The sequence below is a fragment of the Lutra lutra genome, chromosome 3 (genome assembly GCF_902655055.1).
Source record: "Lutra lutra chromosome 3, mLutLut1.2, whole genome shotgun sequence".
NCBI classification, from domain to species: domain Eukaryota; kingdom Metazoa; phylum Chordata; class Mammalia; order Carnivora; family Mustelidae; genus Lutra; species Lutra lutra.
Genome location: NC_062280.1, coordinates 41,128,846 through 41,154,419, shown reverse-complemented (window position 1 = coordinate 41,154,419; position 25,574 = coordinate 41,128,846). Strand labels below are relative to the sequence as shown.

General features: G+C 49.4%; 1 protein-coding gene across 2 annotated transcripts in view; it reads right to left on the bottom strand.

Moving 5' to 3' along the window:
- Positions 1–25,574, bottom strand: part of INPP5D (inositol polyphosphate-5-phosphatase D) — a 110,651-nt gene that overhangs the window by 73,214 nt on the left and 11,863 nt on the right. For both annotated transcript variants that reach the window (XM_047721388.1, XM_047721387.1), the window contains exon 2: positions 21,986–22,049. In XM_047721388.1, coding sequence (XP_047577344.1) covers positions 21,986–22,049 — 64 coding nt within the window. The remainder of the gene's footprint in view (positions 1–21,985; positions 22,050–25,574) is intronic.

Here is a 25,574-nt window from a genome sequence, read left to right as displayed (position 1 = left end):
CAGGTGGGTGCTACTGCTCCATTTTACAGCTGAGAAAACAGAGTCTCAGGTGGTGAGCGACACGGTCTGAAGAGCAGCACCCACGGGAAAGCTTGAAGATGGGAGGTGGTAGGTGGGGACCCAAGGACTTTCTAGCTAGACAGGAGGGAGGACACCAGACACGGGGAGCTGCCAGCTCAGGGTGGAACCAGGTGGTTAGCGATTCTCCGATTCTTGGGCAGGCTTCAGCCTCCAGCGGCTCGGTGGGTGGGATGGATGGTGTGAAACCTGGCACGCTCGGGAGGAGCTCGAATCTCAAATCCCGAATCCCGGTGGCAGCAGGCCTGCCCTCCGAGCTGCAGTGGGGGGGCATGGGGGTGGGGAGGCTGGCGTCTCTTATCCGTGGCCACAGTCCTGTCTCCACTGGCCTGCCCCCAGGCAGGGTCCTCCAAATCACATGTTTGAGGGTGCAGGAAGCATGAAAGCCAACACTAGGCTCATTCAGGGTCTCACATGAGGTGCAGAAGGCAATAATGTGGCAGCTACGAGAGGAGGTATGAAGCTCCAAGGAAGAAAAGTGGGGACTGCCAAGCCTGCCCCAGCCCCACACCCACCAGCTGTAGCCCGCGGGACGTCAGTGCTCCCAGCCCACGTGCTTGTGCCATGCCTCACCCCCAGCTCCCGGCAAGCACCAGGCTGCCCACTGGGCCAGGTCGGCTTGGAACGCGTTGTAGGGTGGGGGGGACGGTGCTCTGTCTTACTCCCAGCCAGCAGGCTGGGATCTCCCATCTACCTTGTTCTAACCAGTCCCCACTTCTTGAAGCTGGGTTCTTTGGCTTTTCTCTTGCCTTGTTTTGGGCAGACTTCCCAGAACGACTTGGCGTGGATTCTGCTCACCGCCAGTCTGCACTTACTTCTAAATCCTTGATGCTCAGAGCCAACATCTCCGTTTCTCAACCCATGCCCCTTCCCTGGGCTTGTACCCCTCCACCCGTCCAGTTCCCCTGTCCTGCCCCTCTGGCTCCTCCTGCCTCCTGCTCTCTCCCGCTGCCGGGGAAAACTCGGATGCCAGATCAACATCCCACCCCCCTACGCCCTCACCCCCACGCTTTATCACTTGTGAGCTGGGATCCCCACTGGGATCTGAGATCGTGAGGTCGCAAATCTCTGCCTTTCACTCTCAGCTATCTGTGCAGTGGGAGCGCACCCCAAGCCCTCCTCACAGACTTGAATGGCTTAGAGAGTGCTTTGAACCTCTCACATCAAAGCAGCTGTAAGCTAGAGGGCAGAGAAACTGACACCTCGAGCTGGTACTGAAATGACAGCTATAGATGCGCCCTCTGAAGTCTCTCCTGGTGCCACCACCGCAGGAGCCAGGGCACGGGGAGTAAGAGTGCTCCATCTGCCAGCTCGTGGTCTGGGTGTTCGGATCGTGGCATCCCCATCTGGGGACCGCAAGCCCGAAGTGAAGGCCCTGGGACAGGATGGGTCCCTTGTCGGCAGTCACAGCTGACAGCTAGACACACGGCACCACACCCAGCATCTCAGTGAGGTTGTCAGGGAAAGCTTTCCCGCTTTCTCCGAGAGCTCACATAAATAGAAGCCTGGGCTTCAGCCTTGTGGGAGGGGGGGGGGCGGAGGAGGACTGTTCCCTGCTCTCGGGTTCATAGCCACACCCTCGTCATGGTGCCTCACGACATCTTGCACTAGCGTGTGAGAATTTACTTCTTTGCCCACTGACATTGGGTTTGGCAACACAACTTGCTTTGGCCAATGTAATGTGGGCAAAAGTGCCAGTTCTAAGCTCAGGGCTTAATGGACAATGTGGGGTTCTGCTCACCCCTCCGGGTCCTGCAATCTTCCATGAGCTTTGCTGCTGAAGACTTGACCCTGCAACCTCACCTAATTCTCCTCGAGCCCTGGAGTTGCCTCCCTCTACAGAGATTCAGGAGAGACGGGGGAGAGCTCTACATTCCCGTGCCCACCAGAGGTGCCAACGTGTGCCTGGAGTGCGTGTGCAAAAGCCCAACTCTTCGCCTCCATGCGGGACAAACCGTGAGGTGTAACTCATGCTCCAGAGCTCCTCGGAGGATCAGGCTAGGTCTGAGACTTCGCCTGGCCCGCACCTCTGCTTGGCTGGCCCATCTCTGGCCTGCGTCTCCCAGCCCCGTACAGGTTTCTGCGAGCTTTTCTTGAGTGAGTTGCTGGTACTCAAGTTCAAGGTCTGCTTCTGGAAGATCTTGACCTGTGATGCCCAACTGCCCTAAACTAGTCCTCGTTCGTCTTGAGCCTTCCCTCAACAGCTGATCCAAGAATTCTCCTTCAAGCCCTCTATCCAAGTCCCTTACCAACAGCAAAGAATTTGGATCTCTCCTCCCCCATCCCCCACTTAATGGAGGAGCTGATCAGACTGGAAGCCCTTTGCTTCCTCTTCCTCCCACAAACACGGCCACCCATGAGGACCACCACACCTGTCTCTGCTTCCTCCCTCCTCTCTTCCTTCAGGCTCAGCATACTCTCGGTGCATAAGCTGCTCCACTTTCTGCACAGACAAGTCCAAAACCCACTCAGGCAATTGGGCCTTTGGTCCTGTGCGTCCCTGAGCTAGCTAGACAAAATGCCCTAACAAACATACTCAGAAACTCAGCATTCTGGCGACAAAATGCATCGCATATTATCTGAGTGCTGAGAATGAAGGCAGGAAAGGACAATATGTTTCGAGCACCCAAAGAACTTTCCTTGAGCTTCTGTTGGTCTTCCCATTTTACAGAGGAAGAAACTGAGGCTCAAAAGGGCCAAATGCCTTGCCCTGTAAGTGGCACCACAAGATCTGAGCCATGTCTCGGGTCCCTTACGTGAGGTTCTAGGCTCTTGGGACTCCGAAAGGGGACTGTCCTCCGATTTTTCTGCCTGTGTGTTCTGGGACCTTTGCTAGGAGGCAAGTCTGTTTTGAACTCCATCCAAAAGACCTTATTTACTAGTGGATATTATATATCTATAAGCCCTCTCTCCCTCCACTCCTCCTTCAACATCTGTGTTATATAAAGAATCAAGGAGACCATGTTGCCATTCTGGAGAACATCAGACACAATTCAGGCAAAGTGTATGTATGCTGTCTATGAGCCAGCATTTTCACACCCGCACATATGCCCTCAGATTCACACGGGGCCACCTAGTCACATGACCATCACAGCTTCGAGGTGGCGGAGATCTGGGTGTGCCCATCACTGGGAGAGTGGAGAGGCAAAGTGTGGTCAAGGTACACATAGGGTGTCACACAGCAACCAGAAGCAAAGACTTCATGTGTAAGAAGCAATACGGAAGGATCTTAAAAAGATCCTTTGGTGAAGAAAGTAGAAAGTACACAGAGAGCTGTAATATCATTTCGGTGAATTAAAATTGCACAAGAACAACAATGTACATTTGGTAAGAACACACTCAAATAAAAAGACACCCACCCAGGGGTTGTCCTATTCAAGGAAGGGTATACAAGTGCATAAAGGGCAAGAAGGGACCAAAGCAGTGGGTAAGACAATACTGTATAGTGAGAATGCACTGCGGTTTTGATTATGGAGCCTGATAGCAAAAGATGAGTTCTTCCCTGTGTTGTGGCCTTTCTGATTTGACCTGAATTAATTACCCAAATCTCCTGTCTCGCAGTTTTTCTCTTGGTCAAGTGGAGAGGAAGAAGTGGCAAGGGGAAGTAACTGTTAGTTAGAAAGCAAAGGGGCCTGTAAGTAAAAAGCACAAAATCTGGAGCCTGATGCAAGTGAAGGAGACATGATGGGAGGCACTAGGGAGAGGTGGGGACTGTGGCACATTGGAAAAATGTCCTTTTGATGGGATCAGCTTCACTTATATCCAATTCTATCCCCATGGGGTAACACAGCTTAAAGTTGCCCGAACTTCAGAATATTCAAGGGAAGGTAAAAATCCAGACTCTTGAATGAAATCTCAGATTTTTTAGTGCTTGCAACTCATTTTTAAAAACACCCTGCATCAGCTACAAATTCAAATCTTAGCTCCACCACCAAATAGTTGTATGGCCTGGGATATGGCATTTAACTTTCCAATCTAAGCCAATTTCCTTGGCCATAAATGAAGATTCTAAGATCTCCTCAGCCAGGCATTGAAATGAGCCAAGCCCAGGGCATGGCTCTGTCAGTAAGAGCCCTTATCATCACGGAAAACCTGCTGTGTTGAATATGCTAGTATATTATCAGCTCCTATTTTCCAGGTGGGTAAACTGAAGCTCAGAGGAGTAGAAAATTAAGTAGAACAGTCAGGTAGGGAAAAAAAAATCTTCCCCAAATGTGATTTGAAAAAAAGGAATGGGTAAAACTGATAAATAAGGTTTTGGGGATTAAAAGGGCTCTACGTAAAGCAGAAGTGCTTAGTAATCTGGCTGACCTCTTTCAAGCCATAGGAGTCTCTAATGAGGATGTCCACTGGCACAGAGGTGCTCAGACCTCATGGGGCAGTAACAGGGGCGTATTTGTAATACACAGGCCAGGGGCGTGCTACTGCTGCTGGCTCATGACAGCTGTGCTAACTCATCCTGGCTCAAAACCCAGTTCTTCCGGAACCCCAGGAGCTGGTTATTCAATGTGGCCACTGTGGTGGGAGTCCTGGTGAGAGGTATTTATACCACAGGAATTGGCAAACACTGCAAACCAGGGTGTTGCTTTCTCCCCTGGAGAACTCGGCATCAAATGTTTGCCACTGCATGGGGTGCAGCAACACTTACAACTTTGGCAAAATCCTCCCTTTCATTCTGAGAGGCCTCATGTACACGCTTGCCTTTCCCACCGCACAGCGAGATGCAGCGAAGAATGAGCCCTCTGGTGCCCCCTTTCTGGGGGTGAGAGGCTTATCGCAGTGGACAGTAGGGGATGGGTGGTTCGGGGTAAACACCCTGCTCTGCAGAGGAACTGAAAGTCACCGTTTGCAGGCTCCTGCTGCTCTATGACGGAAGCACCCTTACACCATGGCCCGAAGCCCCAGACAAAAAAGGGGAATGCAGCCATACTTTGTTTCAACAGAATCCGAGCCTTCCCCAGGGGAGAAGCGCACTCTGTGTGGGGACTTGACCATGGGAGGGCAGAGTAGAGGGGACAGCCAGATACCTTCGGGCAGGCCAGGCGGGCTGTGATTTTCACAGTGGGTCAGGTGGCTTCTTCTGTTATTGACATTTTAGTGAGCTTTGTGTCCATTCCAGGCAAGCTTCTAGATCAGATGACTAACAGCATGGTTTGTAAGAGGTACCAAAGCAAGTGGCGATCCTGGGAACTAGCAGGAGTTCACTGGGAAAAGACCAAGTCAGGTGAACCTGGTTTTCTTATTTTATGTACCCAGAAGGCCTATATATGGTTGCTAGCCTATGAATTAGATCACTTGCATCTGATAGCGATCACAGTTCTGCCACCTGCGGAGGCCAGCCGGGTGGTGTAAGCAAGTGGAACGGGCTGGGACTGAGGCAGGAGGAAGAGATGGGGACTTCGTCCCATCAAAGGGAAATACCACACCTTCCGAAAGGGGGATGCTTACCCTGGGGTGATGTAGGTCTAAGCTGATTAGGTCTTTAAATTTTTCAAGGGACACTAAGAAATTCAGAACACTTTATAAAGTCTAGGAATTTCTAAAAATGCTCTTAGCTGGTTCGTAATTTTAAAAACATATGTCAGCCAAAAAGAACACAAAATCCAACACGGGGTGGGGTTGTGTACCAGTTTGTGATCTTTGCTATAAAATATATAGTTTCAATAAAGCATTTTTTCATATTCATCCATGATTTTTTTTGGTTGAGATCTGCACGGAGGAATATGGGTGAGGAGGGGAGTAGGCCACCGATGGTCAACCTGGATGTGGCCTCTGGTGCTGCTGGGCTCGCCCTCTCATTTACACCAGTGATTCAAATTAGGACCCAGGAGGTGATCTCACCCATGTGTGGCTACCTCTAAGCTAGCAGGAGTCTGGCTCAATTATGCTGGGTGCTGGACGCAAGTGGGTGGAAGCAGAGGTCTGTGAGGTGGGGCAGTGGGTGAGTCAGGTGGAGGGCCCATTGGGCACTGGCCACCTGGTTTTACCCAATTGCCTATCTACTTTGCCACTCCAGTTTCGGCCTTGTTTGGTGGATACCCTTCTCCCGGCATTCCCACTGTATTCCTTGTCTTTGATTTGCATGCTCAGAAATCAGAAGCAAGACAACAGCAACCACCATGGCCCCGCCATGGACATCCCTGTGGGTCCCCGCCAGCAGGGGACACCCAAAATGGCTCCCATCCCCTGCAATCGGTCCTCTCCAAAAGAAGAGATGCGTCTACATTACTTGCAGACAAGACAGTGTACTCCAATCATGTGGACTCTCTAAAGGCCAAAGAATACATTAAAAAAACAGTGAAAACTCACGAGATAATTCAGAAACAGAGATGAGAACAGTCCCCAAGCACCATGACTTCCCCAGACATCAACAGAGCCCAATCAGAAAATGCCCTGGAAAAGACAGATTCTTCCTGCCAAGGTAACTAACCTCCATCACATGTAAGAATGTAAGATATAAGAACCATACTGAGAAAATATAAAAGACAGCATAAAACAGACATCAAAGGAAATCTAAGAGATACCTGGGTGGCTCAGTCGGTTAAGCATCTGTCTTCAGCTCAGGTCATGATCTTGTGGTCTTGGCCTCCTGCTCAGCCTTGCCTGCCACTCCCCCTGCTTGTGCATATGCTCTAACAAATATATTAATAAAATCTTAAAAAAAAATATATATATATATATATAAAAGGAAATCTGAGCAAACAAAAGGGATGCTATGCTCCCAAATGGAAGGACCTGATAGGGCAAGGTTGTAACTTCTTTTCTAATGAATCCATATATTCAATGTAATTACACACAAGCTCCAACAGATTTTTTTTTAAAGATTTTATTTATTTATTTGACAGACAGAGCTCACAGGTAGGCAGAGAGGCAGGCAGAGAGAGAGAGAGAGAAAGGGAAGCAGGCTCCCTGCTAAGCAGAGAGCCTAATGTGGGGCTCGATCCCAAGACCCTGGGATCATGACCTGAGCCGAAGGCAGAGGCTTTAAGCCACTGAGCCACCCATGTGCCCCTCCAACAGATTTTTAAAAAGAACTTTGCAAGCTGATTACAAAATGGGCCTAGGAAAGAAAATGCTTGAAAACCCCCAAGGAATGAAGAGACGAGTGAGCAATGGAACTTAGTCCATCAGATGGGAACACACATGACAAAGCCAGGTAGTAAGGATTTAGTGTGTGATAAGGTGGTTGTTGTGAAGGATGTTTTAACATACGGTGTGGCTTTCCATTGGGAGGACGGGCGTATAGTTCCTATTTTATAACAAATGTAAAACATAAAGAGATAAAAGCTTATCATGAAAGTGTTAGGAAAAAAATAACATCTTTCCTGGATAAATAATATTGAGAATAATTCATAAAACCTAGAATCCATAAATGAAAATATTTGACTACATAAACACTGTTAAAATTCCACATGACAAACGAACCATAAACAAAGCTTTAAAACATGACAGGTCAGGAGAAAATATTTACATCATAACTAACTAATTCCCCAAAATTAACATGCGAAACACATAACGAGCTTTTTTTTTTTAAACCAGAAAGATTCTTTTTATTATTTTTTATTTTTTATTTTTTTAAAGATTTTATTCATTTACTTGACAGACAGAGATCACAAGTAGGCAGAGAGGCAGGCAGAGAGAGAGAGGAAGGGAAGCAGGCTCCCTGCTGAGCAGAGAGCCCAATGCGGGGCTCAATCCCAGGACCCTGGGATCATGAACTGAGCTGAAGGCAGCGGCTTTAACCCACTGAGCCACCCAGGCGCCCCAGAAAGATTCTTTTTAAAGGGAAAAAACTAGCAAAGACTGTAAATAGGCAAGTCACAGGAAAATAAATACAAAAGACCAGTGAACATAGGAAAAAATGTTTATCATGAAGGCAATGTAAAATAAAATACTGAGATTGCATGTTTTGCCCACTGCGTGGTGAATATTCAAGACCCTGACGATGTCTAGTATTGAGAGGATGTGGGGACATGGTTGGTGGGCCCCAAGTGACATCGGGTGGGAGGGCCACTTGGAAGGGGTTTTTGGATGAACAGGCTGTATGTAGGCTGAGAACATGTGTTCCTTCACCCTACTAATACCGTCTTGAATAGAACTTGCAGCATGTGTCACAGAGACCTTGCACGAGCCCGCTGATTGCGGTGTTGGTTTTTTGTGCTAAGGCAGACACCTTAGGCTCAGGTCATGATCCCCGGGTCCTGCTCCATGGGGAGCCTGCTTTTCCCTTTCCTCCCTGCTGGTGTTCTCTGTTTCTTTCTTTTTCTCTCTCAAATAAAGATATAAAATCTTAAAAAAGAAGAAGAAGAAGAAGAAGAAGAAGAAGAAGAAGAAGAAGAAGAAGAAGAAGAAGAAGAAGGAGAAGAAGAAGAAGAAGAAGAAGAGGAAAGAAACAGACAGGAAAATAAGAAAGAAAGGGAACGGGGGGGGGGGGAGAGAACAGGAACAACTTTCTACATGGGTCTTGATGCCCAGGGAAAGGGGCATAAGGAACGAAAGGTAATTTAAAAAAAAACAAACAAACAATCAACAACTAACTTCAAAATTATTATTCTATGTGTCTGGGGTTTTATATTGGGATGATCACAATGTCTGGAAACTCCACAGAGATAGTGGTCACACAATACTATGAACCTATGAGATGTCCCAGAATTGCTCATTTGCAAACGGTTCATTTTGTGTTACACACAACCCGCCATGGCTCCCCACTGCCCACAGAACAGTCTCCAAATTCCCCAGCCCAGCGTCTAGCCCTTCCTCAGTCAGGTCTCAGACTTCCTTTCCCCAGTCTCTGCGGGGACTCCTGTGAGGCACTACCGCATTTCTGAGCCCCAGATTTTCTGAGACGATCCCATTTCTCATCACAATAATTTTAAAATAAAGGCAAGAAATGAAATATTTAAGAGGAAAATAATTATTACGGAAGTGACACCTCAGCCATGGTTAAAACAATTAAAAACACTCAGAATAGCTTCAACCCAAGTACTTGTCCACGTTTGGCCAGTGGCCACCTCATCCCCAGAGCTAGAGAATCTCTTGGGCTCTACCAGCGAGGGCACCAGCACACCACCTGTTTCTAGAGCCCAGGGAGCAGCACAGGGCAAACGGGGTAGAGGCAGAAGAAACACCTGTGAGGCCATTCTTTGGCCAAAGGGGGTGCGGTCGGAAGCCTTTTCAGGACGGAAAGCAGTAGGGAGATCCGGATGATGGCATGAGGACTGTGAGCCACAATGCTACTATTAACATTATCATTTCTCTCTGTTCCCAGGCAACATTTCCAATAAAATTCATTTTTCACATGAAAAAAATTGAGCTATAACTGACATAAGATCATATTAGCTTCCTGGGTACAACATAATGACTCAAGTTAGACAGGTATATATTGCAAAACAATCACCACGACGTGTCTCGTTACAGGTATATATTGCAAAACAATCACCACGACGTGTCTCGTTAACTTCATCAACATGCAGTTACAAAGTATTTTTTCTTCCAATCAGAGCTTTTTGCCATCTACCCACTCTTTGAGCAACTTTCAAATACATAAAGCCCAATCGTTAATTACAGCTAGCGTGTTGTACATTACACGCCCAGGACTTACTGATTTTCTAAGTGGATGTCTGTACCTTCCGACCACTTTCACTTTTAAAGGGAACCACAGCGCGCTAAAAATCGTGCCGTTTGTCCTAAATTGACTGGACTTGATGCCGCCCGTTGTCAAATTTTTGCAAACCTCTCCCCCGGATATCAGAGTCGACTTTCAGAATGCTTTCGTGAGTGCTCCAAGGACTTCCCACAAAGTCTTTAAGACTATTTTTGAACTGGCAAGTACGGTACAGGTTCTAAAGTTAAATTTTAGAGAAACCTATTTACATGGACAGTTTTCCCAGAAGCAAGGCTGTGTTCGGTGGCTGGGGATTTTATCTGTGCTGAGTATTTTTGGTTTGAACTTCCTCACCCCCACTTACTATTTTGCTAAGAGAAAAAGCAGAGATAATAAATACTGACCTGCAAGAAACCCTCTTAAGGCAAAAAAAAAAAAAAAAAAAAAAAAAAAAAAAAAAAAAAAAAGGGAGAGAGAGAGAGAGAGAGAGAGAGGAAAAGAAAAGAAAGAAGAGAAGAGTTAGCCAGATGAGTGAGGGAGGGAGTGGGCATGGCCCGGCTGTGTGAGCTGTGGGGCCTCACGCTCGCTGTTCTCAGATGGAGAGGCCGCTTATTTTCTCATCTCTCTCAGGCCCTGTGATTTCTCTTTCTCCTTCCTTCGTGACCATTTGCACCATTGGGGTGGAAGTGTGTTCATGCCTCCGAGCAGGAATACATCTTTTAGGTGGGAAGCGTGGGATTGGGCTGAGGGATGCAGAGGGCTGGAGTGGGCGTGGGGACCCAGGGGGAGGGTGGTGAGCTGGGCATGCATTCTGTATCCTGGCTCCTTCTGGCTCAAGACGGAAGGGAGGGGAGATGGGAGGGCAGGGGGTTGATGCTGGGAGCCCCTAAGTCCTCTTCTACCTCCAGGATTGAGCAGTTGCCTCCAGAATCACCATTTCCTTCTGCTACATGCAAAGAAGGAAGCCCATCTTCTCCTTCTCTATGTCCATTTCCCCTTTTTCTCTCGCCCCAAGCAAAGGTTCTGTATTTAACAAAGCTGCACACTTGGAACTCCTCGCCGTGAAGAATGTAACCATGTGGTTTTTGGTGCTCTTTGGAGATAGATGGTGTCCTTAATGGTGCAAGCTTATCCATACTAAAAACCTGTACCAATCATTATCTTTCAAAACCCTTCATGGCTTTGCTGGATCAGGGGCATTCTCTACCTCCCCTTTGCTGGGAGCTTGGAAGGGATATTTTTATCCTTAATTACACAGTCCTGAGATTATCTTTTCCTAGCTTGCTTCATTTCTCTTTGTGAAACTCTTGAGGTAACTTGTTGGGAGACAGAAATGACAGCTGGCAGACAAGTTCCACATCCTCAGCCTGGAGAGGAGCTGCCTCGGGGAGGTGCAGCCTGGGGCAGCTCCCTGATTAACTCTGCTGCTCGCCCCCACACTCCCCTGCCACCTTCCCTTAGCCCCAGACCCAGTTCCTGCTGCTCTTGCTGCAGAGTCCAAAATGGCTGCTCCCTTCTCCTAAACCTTGGTCAATGTCATTGTCATGGAAGGCATGTAAAAATTGTAAAATTTTAGAGCACAGAGGCTTCTGGAGGTCTCCATTGCACTCCCCTCCTTGTAGAGATAAAGAAATGGAGGCCTTTCCTCCCCCACTCATATTACAAATTTACCCCTTCGTTCAACCATTTAGCAAATGTTTATTGAGAAGCTCCCGTGGGCCACGTGCTCTCCTAAGAGCTGCAGACACAGCCGTGAGCAAGAAGGACAAGGTCTTAGCTCCCCTGGGTTTCACATCCTCACAGTGGAGACAGAGGACAAATGAGCGAGTTAATAAATAACAGATAGTCACTGTGGAGGGCAGAACCCCCTCCAAGAAGTCTACAGCCTGATCCCTGAATCCCAGAGTTATGTTTACGGCATGGCGGGGCGTGGTGGGGGGAGGTTTAAGATGTAGAAGGAATTAAGGTCACCAATGTACTGACCTTGAAATAGGGATAGTGTTCTGAATTATTCAGGTGGGCCCAATCAAATCCTGAGGGTCCTCATAAGGGAAAGAAGAGAGTCAGAACCAGAGATGTGGAAAGGGGAGAAAACCTTTCCTGGCTCTGAAGGTGGAAAAACGGGCTATGAGCCAAAAGGCAAAGACCGATTTCCCTCCAAGTCTCCAGAAAGGACCATAGTCCTGCCAACCACCTTGATGTTAGCCCAGTGAGACCCATTTCAGACTACCAACCCCTCAAACCGTAAGATAATACATTTGTGGGTTTTTAAAAAGATTTTATTTTAAACTAATCTCTACCCCCAATGTGGGGCTCAAACTTGCAATGCTGAGATCAAGAGTCACATGCTCAACCAACTGAGCCAGCTGGGCGCCTCACATCTGGGTGATTTTTAAATCACTACATTTGCAGTAATTTGTTACAGCAGCAAAAGAAAACTAATATATTGCTGACAGTGGTAAGAGCTATGAATAATGAATAAAAATAATAAATAAAACAGGGTCATAGCGGAATGACTGTCAGGGCAGGGGATGGCTTTCGAGAGGGAGACCTGGGAGTAACTTTGGGGCAGTTAGCTACGTGATAATCTAAGGGTTAGAGTCCCAGGCAGAGGGCAGGGCAAGTGCAAAGATCCCGGGGCAGGGAGGAGTTTGGTGTTGGTAGGAGTGACTATCTCCTTGATGCCTTCTCACAAAGGGAGAGCTATTCTGTTGTCTGGTTTCCAGAGCAGTCAACAGTTTTTCTTGCAGACCTCTGAGTAACCTTGAAATCCACTTGTTGTGAATGTCTGGTTTCCCTCTTTAAAGCCTGGGACTATGTCCTTGTGTCCTGTTCTTGTCCCAGTATGAGGTACTATGGCCTCTTTCCAGGATCTTAAAAGTGGATATTTACCAGAGATATTGGATTGTGGAAAACACAGTTCTTCATTTCAAAACTTCAGAACCCTTTCTCCCCAAGTCACGAAAGAGAGTAAATACGGTGGAGAGACGGGCAGGCGCTCTGATGGCCATCTTCCCCCTAGGGACTCTTCACTTGGACTGTCAAGAGCAGCTGTAATGAAGGGACTCTGAGAACTTCCTACCCTCTAATGGTGAATCTCTTTGTAAAAATGACTAACGGTGGGGCACCTGGGTGGCCCAGGACCCAGGGATCATGACCTGAGCCAAAAGAAGCTGCTTCTTCTTCCACATCGGGCTTCCTGCTCAGCAGAGAGCCTGTTTCTTCTCCCTCTCCCTCTGCCTGCCTCTCTGCCTACTTGTGCTCTCTATCTCCCTCTGTCAAGTAAATAAATAAAATATTTAAAAAAATAAAACTTAAAAAAATGACTAATGAAGAAATTAGGATTTTTCTATCTCAAGCCAAGTCCAATTGTTAATGAATGGTTATGAATTCTCTGCCCTATGTTAGGCTCTAGAGGAGAGGCAGAAGCAAAGAGTCCTCTTTCGTGTTCCCAAGGCACCCACAGCTCATGGGGGTGGAGAGACAGGGGGAGACAGACACAGAGCTAAGGGTCACCCACATGGGAAGGGCATGGTAGGGGGAGGAGGGGAAGTGCTAGGGGAGCACAGAAGAGGGAGTGATGATTTTTTGGAGGGATTGGTTGGGTCATTCATTTCCTCCCACTTGAGGGGAACTCCTTTTGCTATGGAAATATCTGAAACACCTCTACTTCTAGATATACAAATCTGGGGCCCAAGAGATAATCTTTTTTTTTTTAAGATTTTATTTATTTATTTGACAGAAAGAGATCACAAGTAGGCAGAGAGGCAGGCAGAGAGAGAGGAAGAAGCAGGCTCCCTGCTGAGCAGAGAGCCTGATGCGGGACTTGATCCCAGGACCCTGAGATCATGACCTGAGCTGAAGGCAGAGGCTTAACCCACTGAGCCACCCAGGCGCCCACCAAGAGATAATCTTGACAATTGCTTGTCATCAGTCTCTAAACTGAACGTCTATCCCATAAGGGCAAGGACACAGTACAAGGTTGACTAACAATTGTACCCCCAGTGCCCCTAACCAAAATATGCTGAATGAACAAGCAGATGAACACATGGGGAATCTCTGAGCTAAGTCATTCTAGAATGACAAGTCATTAGGGACTATGGTCAGGAGATAGGGCTCTAGCGCTGACTGGACTTGGCTTGAGAGTAGGGTCATCCTGAGCTTCATTCGAGAAGGTTATAGATTCAAATGCCATACCACTCACAGCCGGTTCCATTGCGAGGGTCAACCTTAGGTGGCCAGGAAAGCCAAAGTCAGTAGCGAAACATGGTGGCAGCAGCAGGCTCAATCTGGCCTTCCAGGCAGATGCCCCGGTTGCAGAGCACCTTGGTGACTAAGAGCCAAGCCAAGGAGAGGCAGGGTGGCCTGGCCCTTAAGCCAGAGCATGGCAGATCAAATAACATCCCTATCCCACCGCTGACTAGTTGTATGAACCCAGCAAACAATGTTAGCCCCTTAGTTTCCTTGTATTTTGGATGGGAATAATGGTAATGATACTCCTTTCTAGGATTCGGTTAAAGGACATAGATCAAGTGGCTGGCTCCAGGAAGGGCTCAAGAAATGGGGGCAATGGTGAGAAAGGATGAGAAGGTAGGGCCCAGGGGGAGTAAGGGGACCCTCCCTTGGATCCATCCCATATCCCCAAGGCTCTCTCTTCCTGCTGCCTCATGGGACACCAGCCCCTACCCTGACCCCCTCCTTCTGTCTTCCCACTTCTCCAAAGCTGCGCTGACATAAGCCCAATGAGCAGACACAGGACCATCTTGAGTTAGTTCTTGAATTAGTTCCCCATCCAGAGAGGACAGAGAAGCCCAGACTCAGCACCTCCTTCTCCTCTCTGCTCCTGGGCTGTAATCTGGCCAGTCAGGATGCCTGGCCGCTCATTCTCCTTTCCCAGCCCCCTAGACTGTCTTGTCCCAATCCCAGGACTCCTGCGTCTCTTTTGTGCCTCCAGGTGTGCGGACTTTCGGCCTCCCTGCACCTGGCACCCCCAACCCTTGGCAGGCCTCGGCTTCTGCCTGGGTGTTGCTGAGCTAACTGGCCTCTGCACTTCTCTCCCCGTTCCATGTCATTGCAAAACGGTCATTTACTAAGCCACATGTATGTCCAGCACTGAGCCGTGTGCTCCACAGAAGCCATCTCCTTCCATCCCGGAAACATGCCTATGAGAGAAGGACTGCCTTTACCCCGATATTTCAGAAAAGGAAACGGAGGTTCGTCAGAACAGGACCTGGAGGAAGCCCCTGCTGCAGGAAGTAGGAAAACACCAGAGAAGTATCTCAGGTCCTCATAAGCATAAAGAAGGCAAGGCCTGTAAGAGCCAGGAGTGAAAACCCGCGAGAAGAGAACGGAAAAGACCAACAGACAACAGGGCCAGTGAAAGAGGGAGACCAGCCAGGTCAGGCAGGCTTGGAGCAGAATGAAAAACTCAGCGGTGAAATTCAAATCCACATGGGAGGGGGTGAGAGCAAAGCGGAGACCGGGCAGTAGGGGACCCTGCCTGGAATGTGGAGGAAACTGGCCAAGGCATGACCAGCAAGGGTGAGGAGTCAACAAACAGATCAGGCACGTCCCGTGGACACCCACTGGAGGGCAGCTAAGTGTGGCAAGAGAAAAACAAGTCACCACTGTTGAAGAAACGTGCAGCTCTTTCTACATGCTTACGGGTGGCAGCAGACATCAGACGTTTGAGAAATAGTTACCAAGTGGCCCCCCCATGCCAGGGACCATTCTAGGACAGACAATAAATAAATCAAGGAAAGCAGGCGGTTACAAGTGTCACAGGGAAGATACAGCAGGATATGGGGATGGGGGAGGGTAGACATTTTTATGGAGTCATCAGGGAAGGCCTCTGGGGGGAGGCATATTTTCTTAGAGGAAAGAATCCCTTCTGTTGGGTGACTTTAAGTGGCCTTTTGCGTATGTGAAAGCTAGATCCAGAACATCACCTTGAAAGGCAATCCCAAACAAAGAGGTTAAACCATCAATAGGAAGCAAGTAATGGAGGTGCCTTCCCAGGCAGAAATGGCTGGTGTTTGGACTTTCTGTGGTTACAGTGGGACAAAGGGACACTGAACTCCAGGATGTCTGGCACAGAGATGCAGCACAAGGAATGTTGTGGGGGGGGGGGCGGGCAGGGGAAGGGAGCGAGTGGGTCCAGCAACACGGGCGCAGGCCGCAGTTTCAGAGAAGGAAGAGTCAGAGACCACAGGGGTCTGATCACGGCTTGGGGGCGCTGGAGGCAGTGAAACTTGATGTTAAAGTTTTCATTTTCTGCTTTGAAATTCCCCTAGGACAACCCAAACCTCTGCATGTTGGGACACTTTTAGTTGCAGGTGACAGAAAACCCCAAATCAGTTACTTGAACAAAAACGAATGCTCTCACAAACAGGAAGACAAGAGGCACGGTGGCGATCACATGGGCTGATTCTGTCCAGTTCATTCAGAGGCATCCTTGGGGACGCGGGTTCATGGCACCTGTCTGCTCTGCCCTCCGCATACTGGCCTCCCTCCCCAGCTGCCTCCCCTTTGGCTTGCGAGATGGGAGCGGTAGCCCCAGCTGTTCCACACTGTGACAGCTTCCAAAGGTAGAAAAGGGACCATTTCATCCTTGTATCTCTTTCTAAGACAAATAAACTTTTCCCAGAAGCCCCACACGGAGCTTTCCTTCACATCTCCTTGGTTATAATTACATCCTAGTCTCATGCCCAAGCCCACCCCCCACAGCGGTGTGGGCCCCCTGTGAGCTCTGCTTTGGTAGTTAAGAGGAAATGGGTCCACTGGTGGAGAGGGAGGCAAGGAGCAAGGCAGACCAGCAGGCTTGAAGCAAGGACCGGCAGGGACAAGGTGCACGGGGACGGGGTGCAGAGGGGAGGGCAGAGAAAGCAGAGACAGTCATCTGGAGGTTCCATTGTCAAAGAAATAAAATAATGACAAATAAAAGTGGGAAGAGCTGGATTAAACATGTACTCCAGGACCGAACAGAAGAGCAGTCTGAGCCGAAGGAAGACCCACATTTGGAGACAGAACGGGCTGAACACATTTTCAGGAACTACTGACAAAAGGAAAATGACAAGGGTAGGAGAAAAACTCCCACCAGCTTCAAAGCAGGAAAAGAAAAGGGAAAAAATACAAACAAACCCTGGTTCCGTATATGAGAACCAACACCAGGGTGGCCTTGGGTTTTGTATTTGGGGCTGGTTGTAATAGAGCGCTTCTGAAGGCAGCAGAGCGACGCCTCTGGAGAGTCTGGGGGAAACAACAGCAACAAAAAACTTGGTCCTCAACAATTTTTATCTCCACCAAGTCCCTTTTGAAGACAAAGGCAACTGGGGATGTTTGGAGCTGCCCATGTTCAACAGCAGATACAAATAAAAAAATAAAATTAATTTTAAAAATATGCAGGCTTCTAGGGGTGCCTGGGTGGCTCAGTGGGTTAAGCCACTGCCTTTGGCTCGGGTCATGGTCTCAGGGTCCTGGGATCGAGCCCCACATCGGGCTCTCTACTCAGCACGGAACCTGCATCCCTTCCTCTCTCTCTGCCTGCCTCTCTGCCTACGTGTGATCTCTGTCAAATAAATAAATAAAATGTTAAAAACAAATAACAAATAAAAAAATATGCAGGCTTCTAGATCATGGCCATTGGGGTGTGAAGGGACTGCTGGGTCCCCGCAGTCCCTGCCCAGCCCAGCGCCCTCCGCGTGGCCATGGCTGAGCCCGTCTTGCAGGGCGGGTGGCCCTGTGTGTCTCCTGTCGCCTGCACCTTCACGGCTCCGTCCCGTTGTGCAATGTCAGGAAGTGTGTGTGAGAGCCACATCCTTCGCCCAGGCGGCTCTGACGGAATCTTTACTTCACTGGGTGACCACTCAGAACAATAACAGCTGACACCCTCTTCCTGAACTTAATAACAATGGCTCAGCCCTTTACCCTCCAGGACCCTTATGACAACGGCTTTTAGAAAGTTGTTTTGTTTACTGTCTCCAAAAGCCACACTTGCCCTGGTGACACAGCCACGGCCACTGTCAGACACCAGGAACTGAGTCATAAGCCTCTCGCCCAGGCTGCTGGAGCCTCTGGGCCTTTCCTCTAAATGGGGAAAAAAGACTGAAACAGTCCGCGAGGCGGTTTCGAACTCCCTCTCCACCTCAACGTGCTGGAAAGCTTGTGCGTGTTCCTGTCTTAAACACTCAGTATCCTGGACGCAGTCTCAACCATGAGAAAAAGACAGGAAGTTCAAGGCGAGCCCTGACGTGATGGTCCAGGGGCAGCTTTTATTTTCGGCTTTGTTCTTCTTAGTAGGAAGGATATCAGAAAGAGAGCAAGGGTTGAGGGGTTGTAGGAATACAGCCGAAGGGCCCTATTGACGTGGGTTTGGGGGCAGTCCCTTCTGTGATGTGTCTGAAGGCTGCTGTTCGCGAGTCTCCTGCCAGAGTCCGCTCCTACCCTTCACACTGGTCCTTACTCTCCCAGGGAGGAGGGCCATTCCGAAAGGCCCAGAAGCCTTAAAGACTCCGGAGGAGAGTCACTTCCCTTTCCAAGTCAGAAAAGGAGTTTATAAGAAACGCAACTCTGAGCATGGGAAACTCAGGCCTGAGGGGTGGAGCGGACCTGTCTGCCCCTGGCTGCCCACCCCCGAGGACCAGAAGGTTCTCAGGATTGGGGGGCCAGAAAAGCTGTTGACCCACCAGCCCCATGATAATTCTGCAGGCTCCTGAGGTAACTGAGGCAGAGAAATCCACAGCCCAAGGGGCAGAGCTGAGAGAGACTGATGACCACAGCAACTGCCCCCTTCTCACCACCCCTAGGCACTGCCTAGAACCTTTTAGGATACTGCCCCCACCAACACCCACCTCTATCCCTCCCTCTTCTCTCCTTCCTCTTTCTCTTCTCATTCATTTCTTTTTCCTTCTTTCCTTTCTCTCCGTTGTCTTCCTCCCCCTCCCTCCATCTCTTTGTCCTCCATTTGCCCTTCCCTCCCTCACCTGAGCAGGAGGTAGGACTGACTTATGTGGGTCAGCAGATGTGGTTGCTTTATTTGACATCTGTTTCCTCCCAGTGAAGAAAGACGACAGTGGTAGAGGGGGTGGTGGGTCCCCCCTGCCAGTCACTCACCCGGGTGGGTGTTTTACATGTCGTAGGCTTTCCTACCTTTGTTCCAGGTACCTCACTGATCAACTGCAAGGGCCAGAGGTCACTTTTGATCAGAGGCCATTGACAACCGTGGGAAGGAAAGGAGGCCTCTCTCCCTGAGAGGTGACACCTCCCTGCTTCTATACCCTCCTAGGGTAGAGTCCACCCTTCCCAGGGGTCCAACACACAGCCAGGTCTGGACACAATTTCTGGGGTGGAGACCTGGGGGTGAGCTCCGCCTTCTGCAGGCCTCAGCTACCTTCATACTCACAGCAGGGGAGGGGAATGAAGCTACAGCCTTCCCTCCCCGTCTCTGATTTCCACGAAGTCTGAGAAAGGTGGAGAGAGAGCAAGGCCTTGGAGGGTCAGGATCGCTCCTCTTCCTGACCCAAATGGGGCGGTCATGCGCCATGACACACAGACCCACCGCCTGAGGTCCTTCTGTGACGATCGGAGGTGGGGTGGCCCTTTGGTTTTGTCCAAAAAGACAGAAGCCCCAGCGAGAAGAGCAGAGGGAACTCAAGTAAGAAAGCGACTCAAGCCATCGGTGCTTTCTTTGGACAAGTTTTTCAAGCCAGATTCTTATTTTAGGGGCCCCACACTGGTGGCAGTAGGCAGGCTCAGGTGTAAGGAATGAGTTATTTAGAAACTGTGGCTCGACTCAGAAAAGAGTATGAGGTTATGCCTCGACATGAAAAGAGGAACCAGGGTTAAAAATAAGCAAGAGTGGGTCAGGACTGAGAGCCGGTCAGATCTCTGATTTCACCTCCTTGCTCCTTCATGAGCCTCAGCGTGCTCCTCGGGAGCCTTCTACTTCTGTGATCTCAGGAAGGTGTCGTGTTTTTACGGGAAGGTGTATCCTTTGGAGGGGAAGCTTCCACAGACTGCCTGGGCCCCACAGATCCCTGCACCCTGGTTCCCTGCTGTGGGCCACCCAAGAGGTCACAGGCCCAGGGCTGGCCCAGCCCACTGGTCCAGCAGGGCCCCAGCTTTTCGATGAAGACTGCCTGCCCATCGCCCTGGTTGAGCGTGGCCTCAGGTCACCAGCTCTGTCTTCCTGCTCTGACTGTGGGGGCGGGCAGCTGCTCGGGCACCTGGCTGACACGCCAGCCTGTGGCCCCTGAGTGGCCCGTGCAGAGAAAGCTGTTGGTGGCTGAGCCACCCAGATCCCCTCTGGGGACTGGTAACTGAGAAGGACACCTGTCTCGGGGAGAAGAACAGACGGGCAAAGGGGGGCTGAGGCATACTGGGGCATACTTGGGGGGCCTCTGGTCCCAGGCCAGGCCTTCTCCCTCACAGGCTGCCCACTCCTTACAGAGGTCAGCCAAAGCAAGGCTCCGTTCTTTGATACCCCGAAAACCTGATGAGGCCCCAGATTCTGAAACCACCTCGGGACAGGGAGCAACTCCCAGGAATGCACAGCCATGGTGACAAGGACGTGAAGGTGAGAGAGGCACATGCCAGACTCAGTCAGTGCCTGTTTGCAGGCCGTGGGTACAGCCATGCGTACAAGAAGCCACAGAGTTATATCTTTTCCAGCTCAAGGCCTAGTCATACTTGAAGTCGTCTTCACTTTGAAGGAATAGAAGAAACCACAAGGGGAAAAAAGATCAAAAGCGTTGACCAACTTTTAACTTAAGAGAGTTGAGACTCCTTTCAGCAAACCACCTGTCAAGGGTGCCAACCCGGCCAGGAAAGCTCACAGCGTCCTAGACTCACAAAATGCCGCAGAGGCTGTGGGGGCCACTGCCTGCCCCACACAGGACTCCCCTCCGGAGAGACCACTGTGCCCACGACAAGCAGCTGCCAAGGACCTGAGAGGACAGTCTGATGCTCGGGGCGCTGCCATTTTTCCCTGGTGACAGGGCTGAGACATGTGGGTGCCCCAGATGCACTAGAAACATCCAAATGGATATTCTTCAGATCCCGGTGCAGACACCCACTGGGAAGGATGAAGCAGCCCAGAGCAACTCAGCCTGACCTCTATCAGGTGTGGCGACACCAAATGAGCCCAAACTGGCATCTCCCAGAAGCCCCTGCCTCAAAGAGCCCCAGCTGCCCAGGCAGGCAGCTTTGAAAGCCCTGGCGTTGGTTTAAGCACCCCCTTAGGATCTCATTCTCTGACTTAGTGGCTCACTGAAACAATTCCTTTGGCCCCTGTCTTCTTCCCAGAGGTGTTCTACTCCACAGGCCTTCTCCTCCTTGATGCATTTCCAATGACAAGTGTCCCCAACACCTTTCTGTTGTCCTGCCCTCAACGGCATCCTGGCTCGTTCCCTTCACATTTTGGAATCCGTGATCATGCCCCACCTCTCCTCCACTTGGACTGTCTTTTCAGCTAAACCCCACAAGCCCTGTGGCTGTCCTCCATGACATGGCATCCGAACCCTGGTCCATCCCTGCTCTTTGCTGGACACGTGGGTGCATGCTTTTTTTTTGGTGCCTCTGACCATGGTCTGGAGAATGGAGCATGACTCCTCTGCCCCCACCCTGAGGACATCTCCTTTGTTCTGACACCACCCTCCACCCTTAATGCAGCCAGATAAAAATAGCTCCCTGGGCCTCCACACCACTTGGTCTTCATGCATTGTGGTCACACAGAGCCCGTGACATTTGACATGCAAACTATGGGGGGTGGGGGTGGGCTTTTCAGACTCAGCCTTGGAAAGACTTGCTGCAGCTGATTCTTTGTTAACGTTTAATAGCAAGTTTTACACACTTGGACTCTACACCGTGCCACCAGGTGCCACGAGCATCAGTCAGCCTTTGGCAGAACAGCTGTCTACAAATGGAAAGCACTGTTTTGTGTTGACCCATTGGGCGATCATCTAGGCCCTCAGACAAAACTGGTCTGTTCTCCTAGAAGTTCCTCTCCTCTCCTCTCCCTCCTGGACCACCGACCCTTACTCAGTTGAGCTCACTGAAGAAAATAAGCAACAAGCTACAGTCCCTTTCCATTGCCTCCAGGCACCCTTCCCCAATGGAGTGGGGTCTCCGCTTAGCCACCAAGCCACCCCCACCCGCAGATTTCTGGGGAGAAAGAGGCTTAGCCGGACCCTCATGTCCGTGTGTTTGGGGCACATCCTTTCTTTTCTGTGTTCTTTGTCTCTGTCCCTTTCTCTGCCAATACCAGCTCTACTCAGGGCCAGATGTCCAGGTTGACAAAGGGCTTACCTGGACAGTGAATTTATCATCTTCATTGGGCAGAATCCTGTACGTGTAAACACAATTCCGGTATCTGAAATAGACCAAAGGCTTCGTTAGATCCCATGTGAGGGAATCCATTTCTCTGGGAACTGAAAGGACAGTAATCCCTGACATGGCTCGAAGAAGCTGGGCATGACTCTGAACTTTGGAGCTGACCATTCCGATGTGGAGATCAGCCGTGACATCAAGCATCCCCAGTCTGAGGACCCTTCCCTCTGCCCCCTGCCCACCACTCAAGGAGCTCCAGGAAAAGCCATGTGGGGTCTTCTGGACATGATTTACATGGGCACTTGACAGCTGTGTGGTCTGATTTAAAGGAATCTACCCTCAAGACATAACTTCAAGAGTATTTAGCCCCTCCAGGGTGTCTGGCGCTTGACTCAACATTTGTATGTGTTCTTTAACTAGATTTTATTTTATTTTATTATTATTATTTTTCAATGTGGGGCTTGAACTCATGACCCTGAGATCAAGACCTGAGCTGAGATCAAGAGTAAGCTGCTTAACCAACTAAGCTACCCAGGCGTTCCTCTTTAACTAGTATTTAAAATTATACACTAGTTAGGGGCACTTGGGTGGCTCAGTCGTTGAAGCATCTGTCTTCATCTCAAGTCATGATCCCAGGGTCCTGGGATGGAGCCCCGCCTACTTGTGATCTCTCTCTCTCTCTGTCAAATAAATAAATAAATCTTTAAAAAAAAGAGAGAGAAAAGAAAAAGAAATGTCTCCTCCCCCTTCTGTTGAGCCCTGCTTCTTCGATTTACTACTCCTTTTTGTAAATCATCCCAGAACTCTTAAATGTACACTCAAACTTATATATATACATATCTTTTTAAGTGCACATAATACCATCGTATATATGTTGTTCTGACATTTGCTTTTCCCACCAAAAAACATATTTTACAGGTCTCTCCAACTCACATCCCACCATGTGGTTGTACGATCATTTATTTCACCGGCCCATGATGATGGTTGGGTAATTACTTTTAGCTTTTTACTCTCCTAAACGGTGTTGCAGTGAGCCTCTTAGCACCTACACCTCGTGGGATGGCTGAAGTCACGGATTCAGCCTCCCCATCAGTGCGATGGGGACCCTAACAACCCCGGCCATCTGTTGCTGCATCCACTGAGTGAGTTAACGTGGGAGGAGCATTTAGATAGTGCCTGGAACACGCCGGACCCTGCACGTGCTGACATTTACTAGTGGCTGTGGGGAGATCACCACCAGGAGAAGAGCCGCACGAAAGACGTGGGCTTTGTGTTTTGAGAGAGACTGACAGGACTGATGATCGCCGCCCTGCAAGGCTGTCTGTGTCACTTTTCTCTCCCACTAACCGGATATGTCTGTTTCCCCACGCCCTGCCAACAGGCTGCTATCAGACATGTTAATCTTTGCAAATCTGAGAGGTTAAAGAAAAATGAGTACTCACTTTAATCTGCCTTTCTTTATGAGAAAGGTTGACTGTGTTCCCATGTTTCACTATTCGTCTTTCTTTTTCTGAGAATTTCTTTTCATGTGTTTGACTTACTCTTTTTTTTTTTTTATCATCTTTTGCTTATTTATCTGTAAGACTTCGATACATGCCGCAATATATTTTGGAATTATTTATTGTTGACGGTGTTTATGGATTTTTTTTTTTAGGCTGTGTAGAGATTTAACGATTTTATGTGGTCAAGTTATACAATCTTTTTTTGGCTTTTGAACCAATGGATGTTTCAAGAAAGTTTTGGAGAATATTTTGGGTAATTTCGCTTCCACTCGGCTCTTCATTTCTCGCAGGGAAGTTTCTTTTTTTGTCTTTGTCTCGTCTCTGAATGCTCATCACTGTGTACCCTGTCCTGTGTCCAGAGCCCGAGCGGAAGCCACTACTGGCTTATTTCAGAATCAGCAAGGATGACTCTCTAGGGCACTGTCACCTCACCTCCTGGAGATGTCCCAGAAATGGTGAACCACCCCAGACCCCGATTCCCCCTTCCCCCCTAGCCTCAGCCCCCTTTGCAGAGCCCTGGGGTAGCCCCACCCTGCCAGGCCCTTATCTTTCACTGCTTGTTCTCATGACACTTCCGCTGGTAGATATGCAAATGAGACCAGGCCTAGAACAGTCTTTGTTGGCTGAGGGCAAATAAGGGGAGCAGGCCCCAAACATCAGCCTTTCAACAAAAGAAGAGGGTCACCAGGAGAGGGGCAGAGACAGCTGCACACAACAGGAAGGCCCTTTAGTTAATCAAGTGTGGCAGACAAGCCCTTCTGGCTTTTTCAGAGAAGTTCTAGGAACACTGAAATGAGAAGGGGTTCCAGTTCCATGTGACTCAGACAGATCAGAATTCAAAAGCGAGTACAATAGGAAGAGAGGACACTCCCCCTTAGACAGTGACATCTCAGCAGCCACCACACATGGGGCTGGACACGCTGTCCCTGCAGCTGGGTCAGTTCAGTCTGGGAGGGAAAATGTACAGCGTCACCACGCCAGCCCCGCCCCGCCCACAGGAGATAGGCTGTTCCAGACTGCATGAGGGGGAAAGGGGGCTCTGCAGGCAGGTGGGGGGCGTCCCCAGCCCTCCCCCACCACTCCTCAACAGCTGCACTTCACTCTGGTCCCAGACGCATAAACATGTACAAATACACACACATACAGACAGAGAACACGCATGTATACATGTACATACGGGTGCGTACACACAGATGTGTGACCTACATGTATACACACAGACGCACAGTCTTACACGTGGCATGTTTAGTGAAGGTTCCACAACGAAATCCTCTTTGACAGCAGCTGCCCTACACGTAATCCAGATGGCGCACTACGACGGTCTCGTCCAGCCCTTCCCAGCTCTTTGTGGGGATTTAGTAACAATTTAGGGGGCTAACCCCTTAGGTCCTCGGTTGCTACTCCTTCCAAGGACTGGGTTGCCTTTCAGGGCAACCGTGTCAGGAATAGCCCCCCCGGAGACCCAGATACGTGGGACGTTGTTCCACTCTCAGGTGAAGTGGGGCTGAGAGCAAATTTCCCACATGACTGAACAGCTGTCCGTGACAACAGGTGCCCACCCTGTCCTAAGTGGGAAGATGCTTCCTCTGAGCAGCACATTTCTAGAACAATCTTAATATGGTTTGGGAAGGTCTACTTGAGCACAAGAGGGCAAGCCAATGGAAGCAGAAAGAAACACTGTGGCATTTTTATTCTCTTGGATAAATATGACTATTTCTACATGACTACTCCGGGCCAAGTGAACACTGACAAGCGGGCCCAGAAACATCTTCTACCATGGTGAGACTCATGGGGGGTGGGGGTAGGAGGGGACAGAGAAATCAAACTCTAAAATTCAAGAACCTGGGGCACCTGGGTGGCTCAGTGGGTTAAGCTCTGTCTTTGGCTCAGGTCATGATCCCAGGGTCCTGGAATCGAGCCCCACATCGGGCTCTCTGCTCAGAAGGGAGCCTGCTTCCCCCTTTCTCTCTGCCTGCCTCTCTGCCTACTTGTGATCTCTCTCTGTCAAATAAATAAATAAAATCTTTTTAAAATTTTTGAAAAATAAAAAATAAAGTTCAAGAACC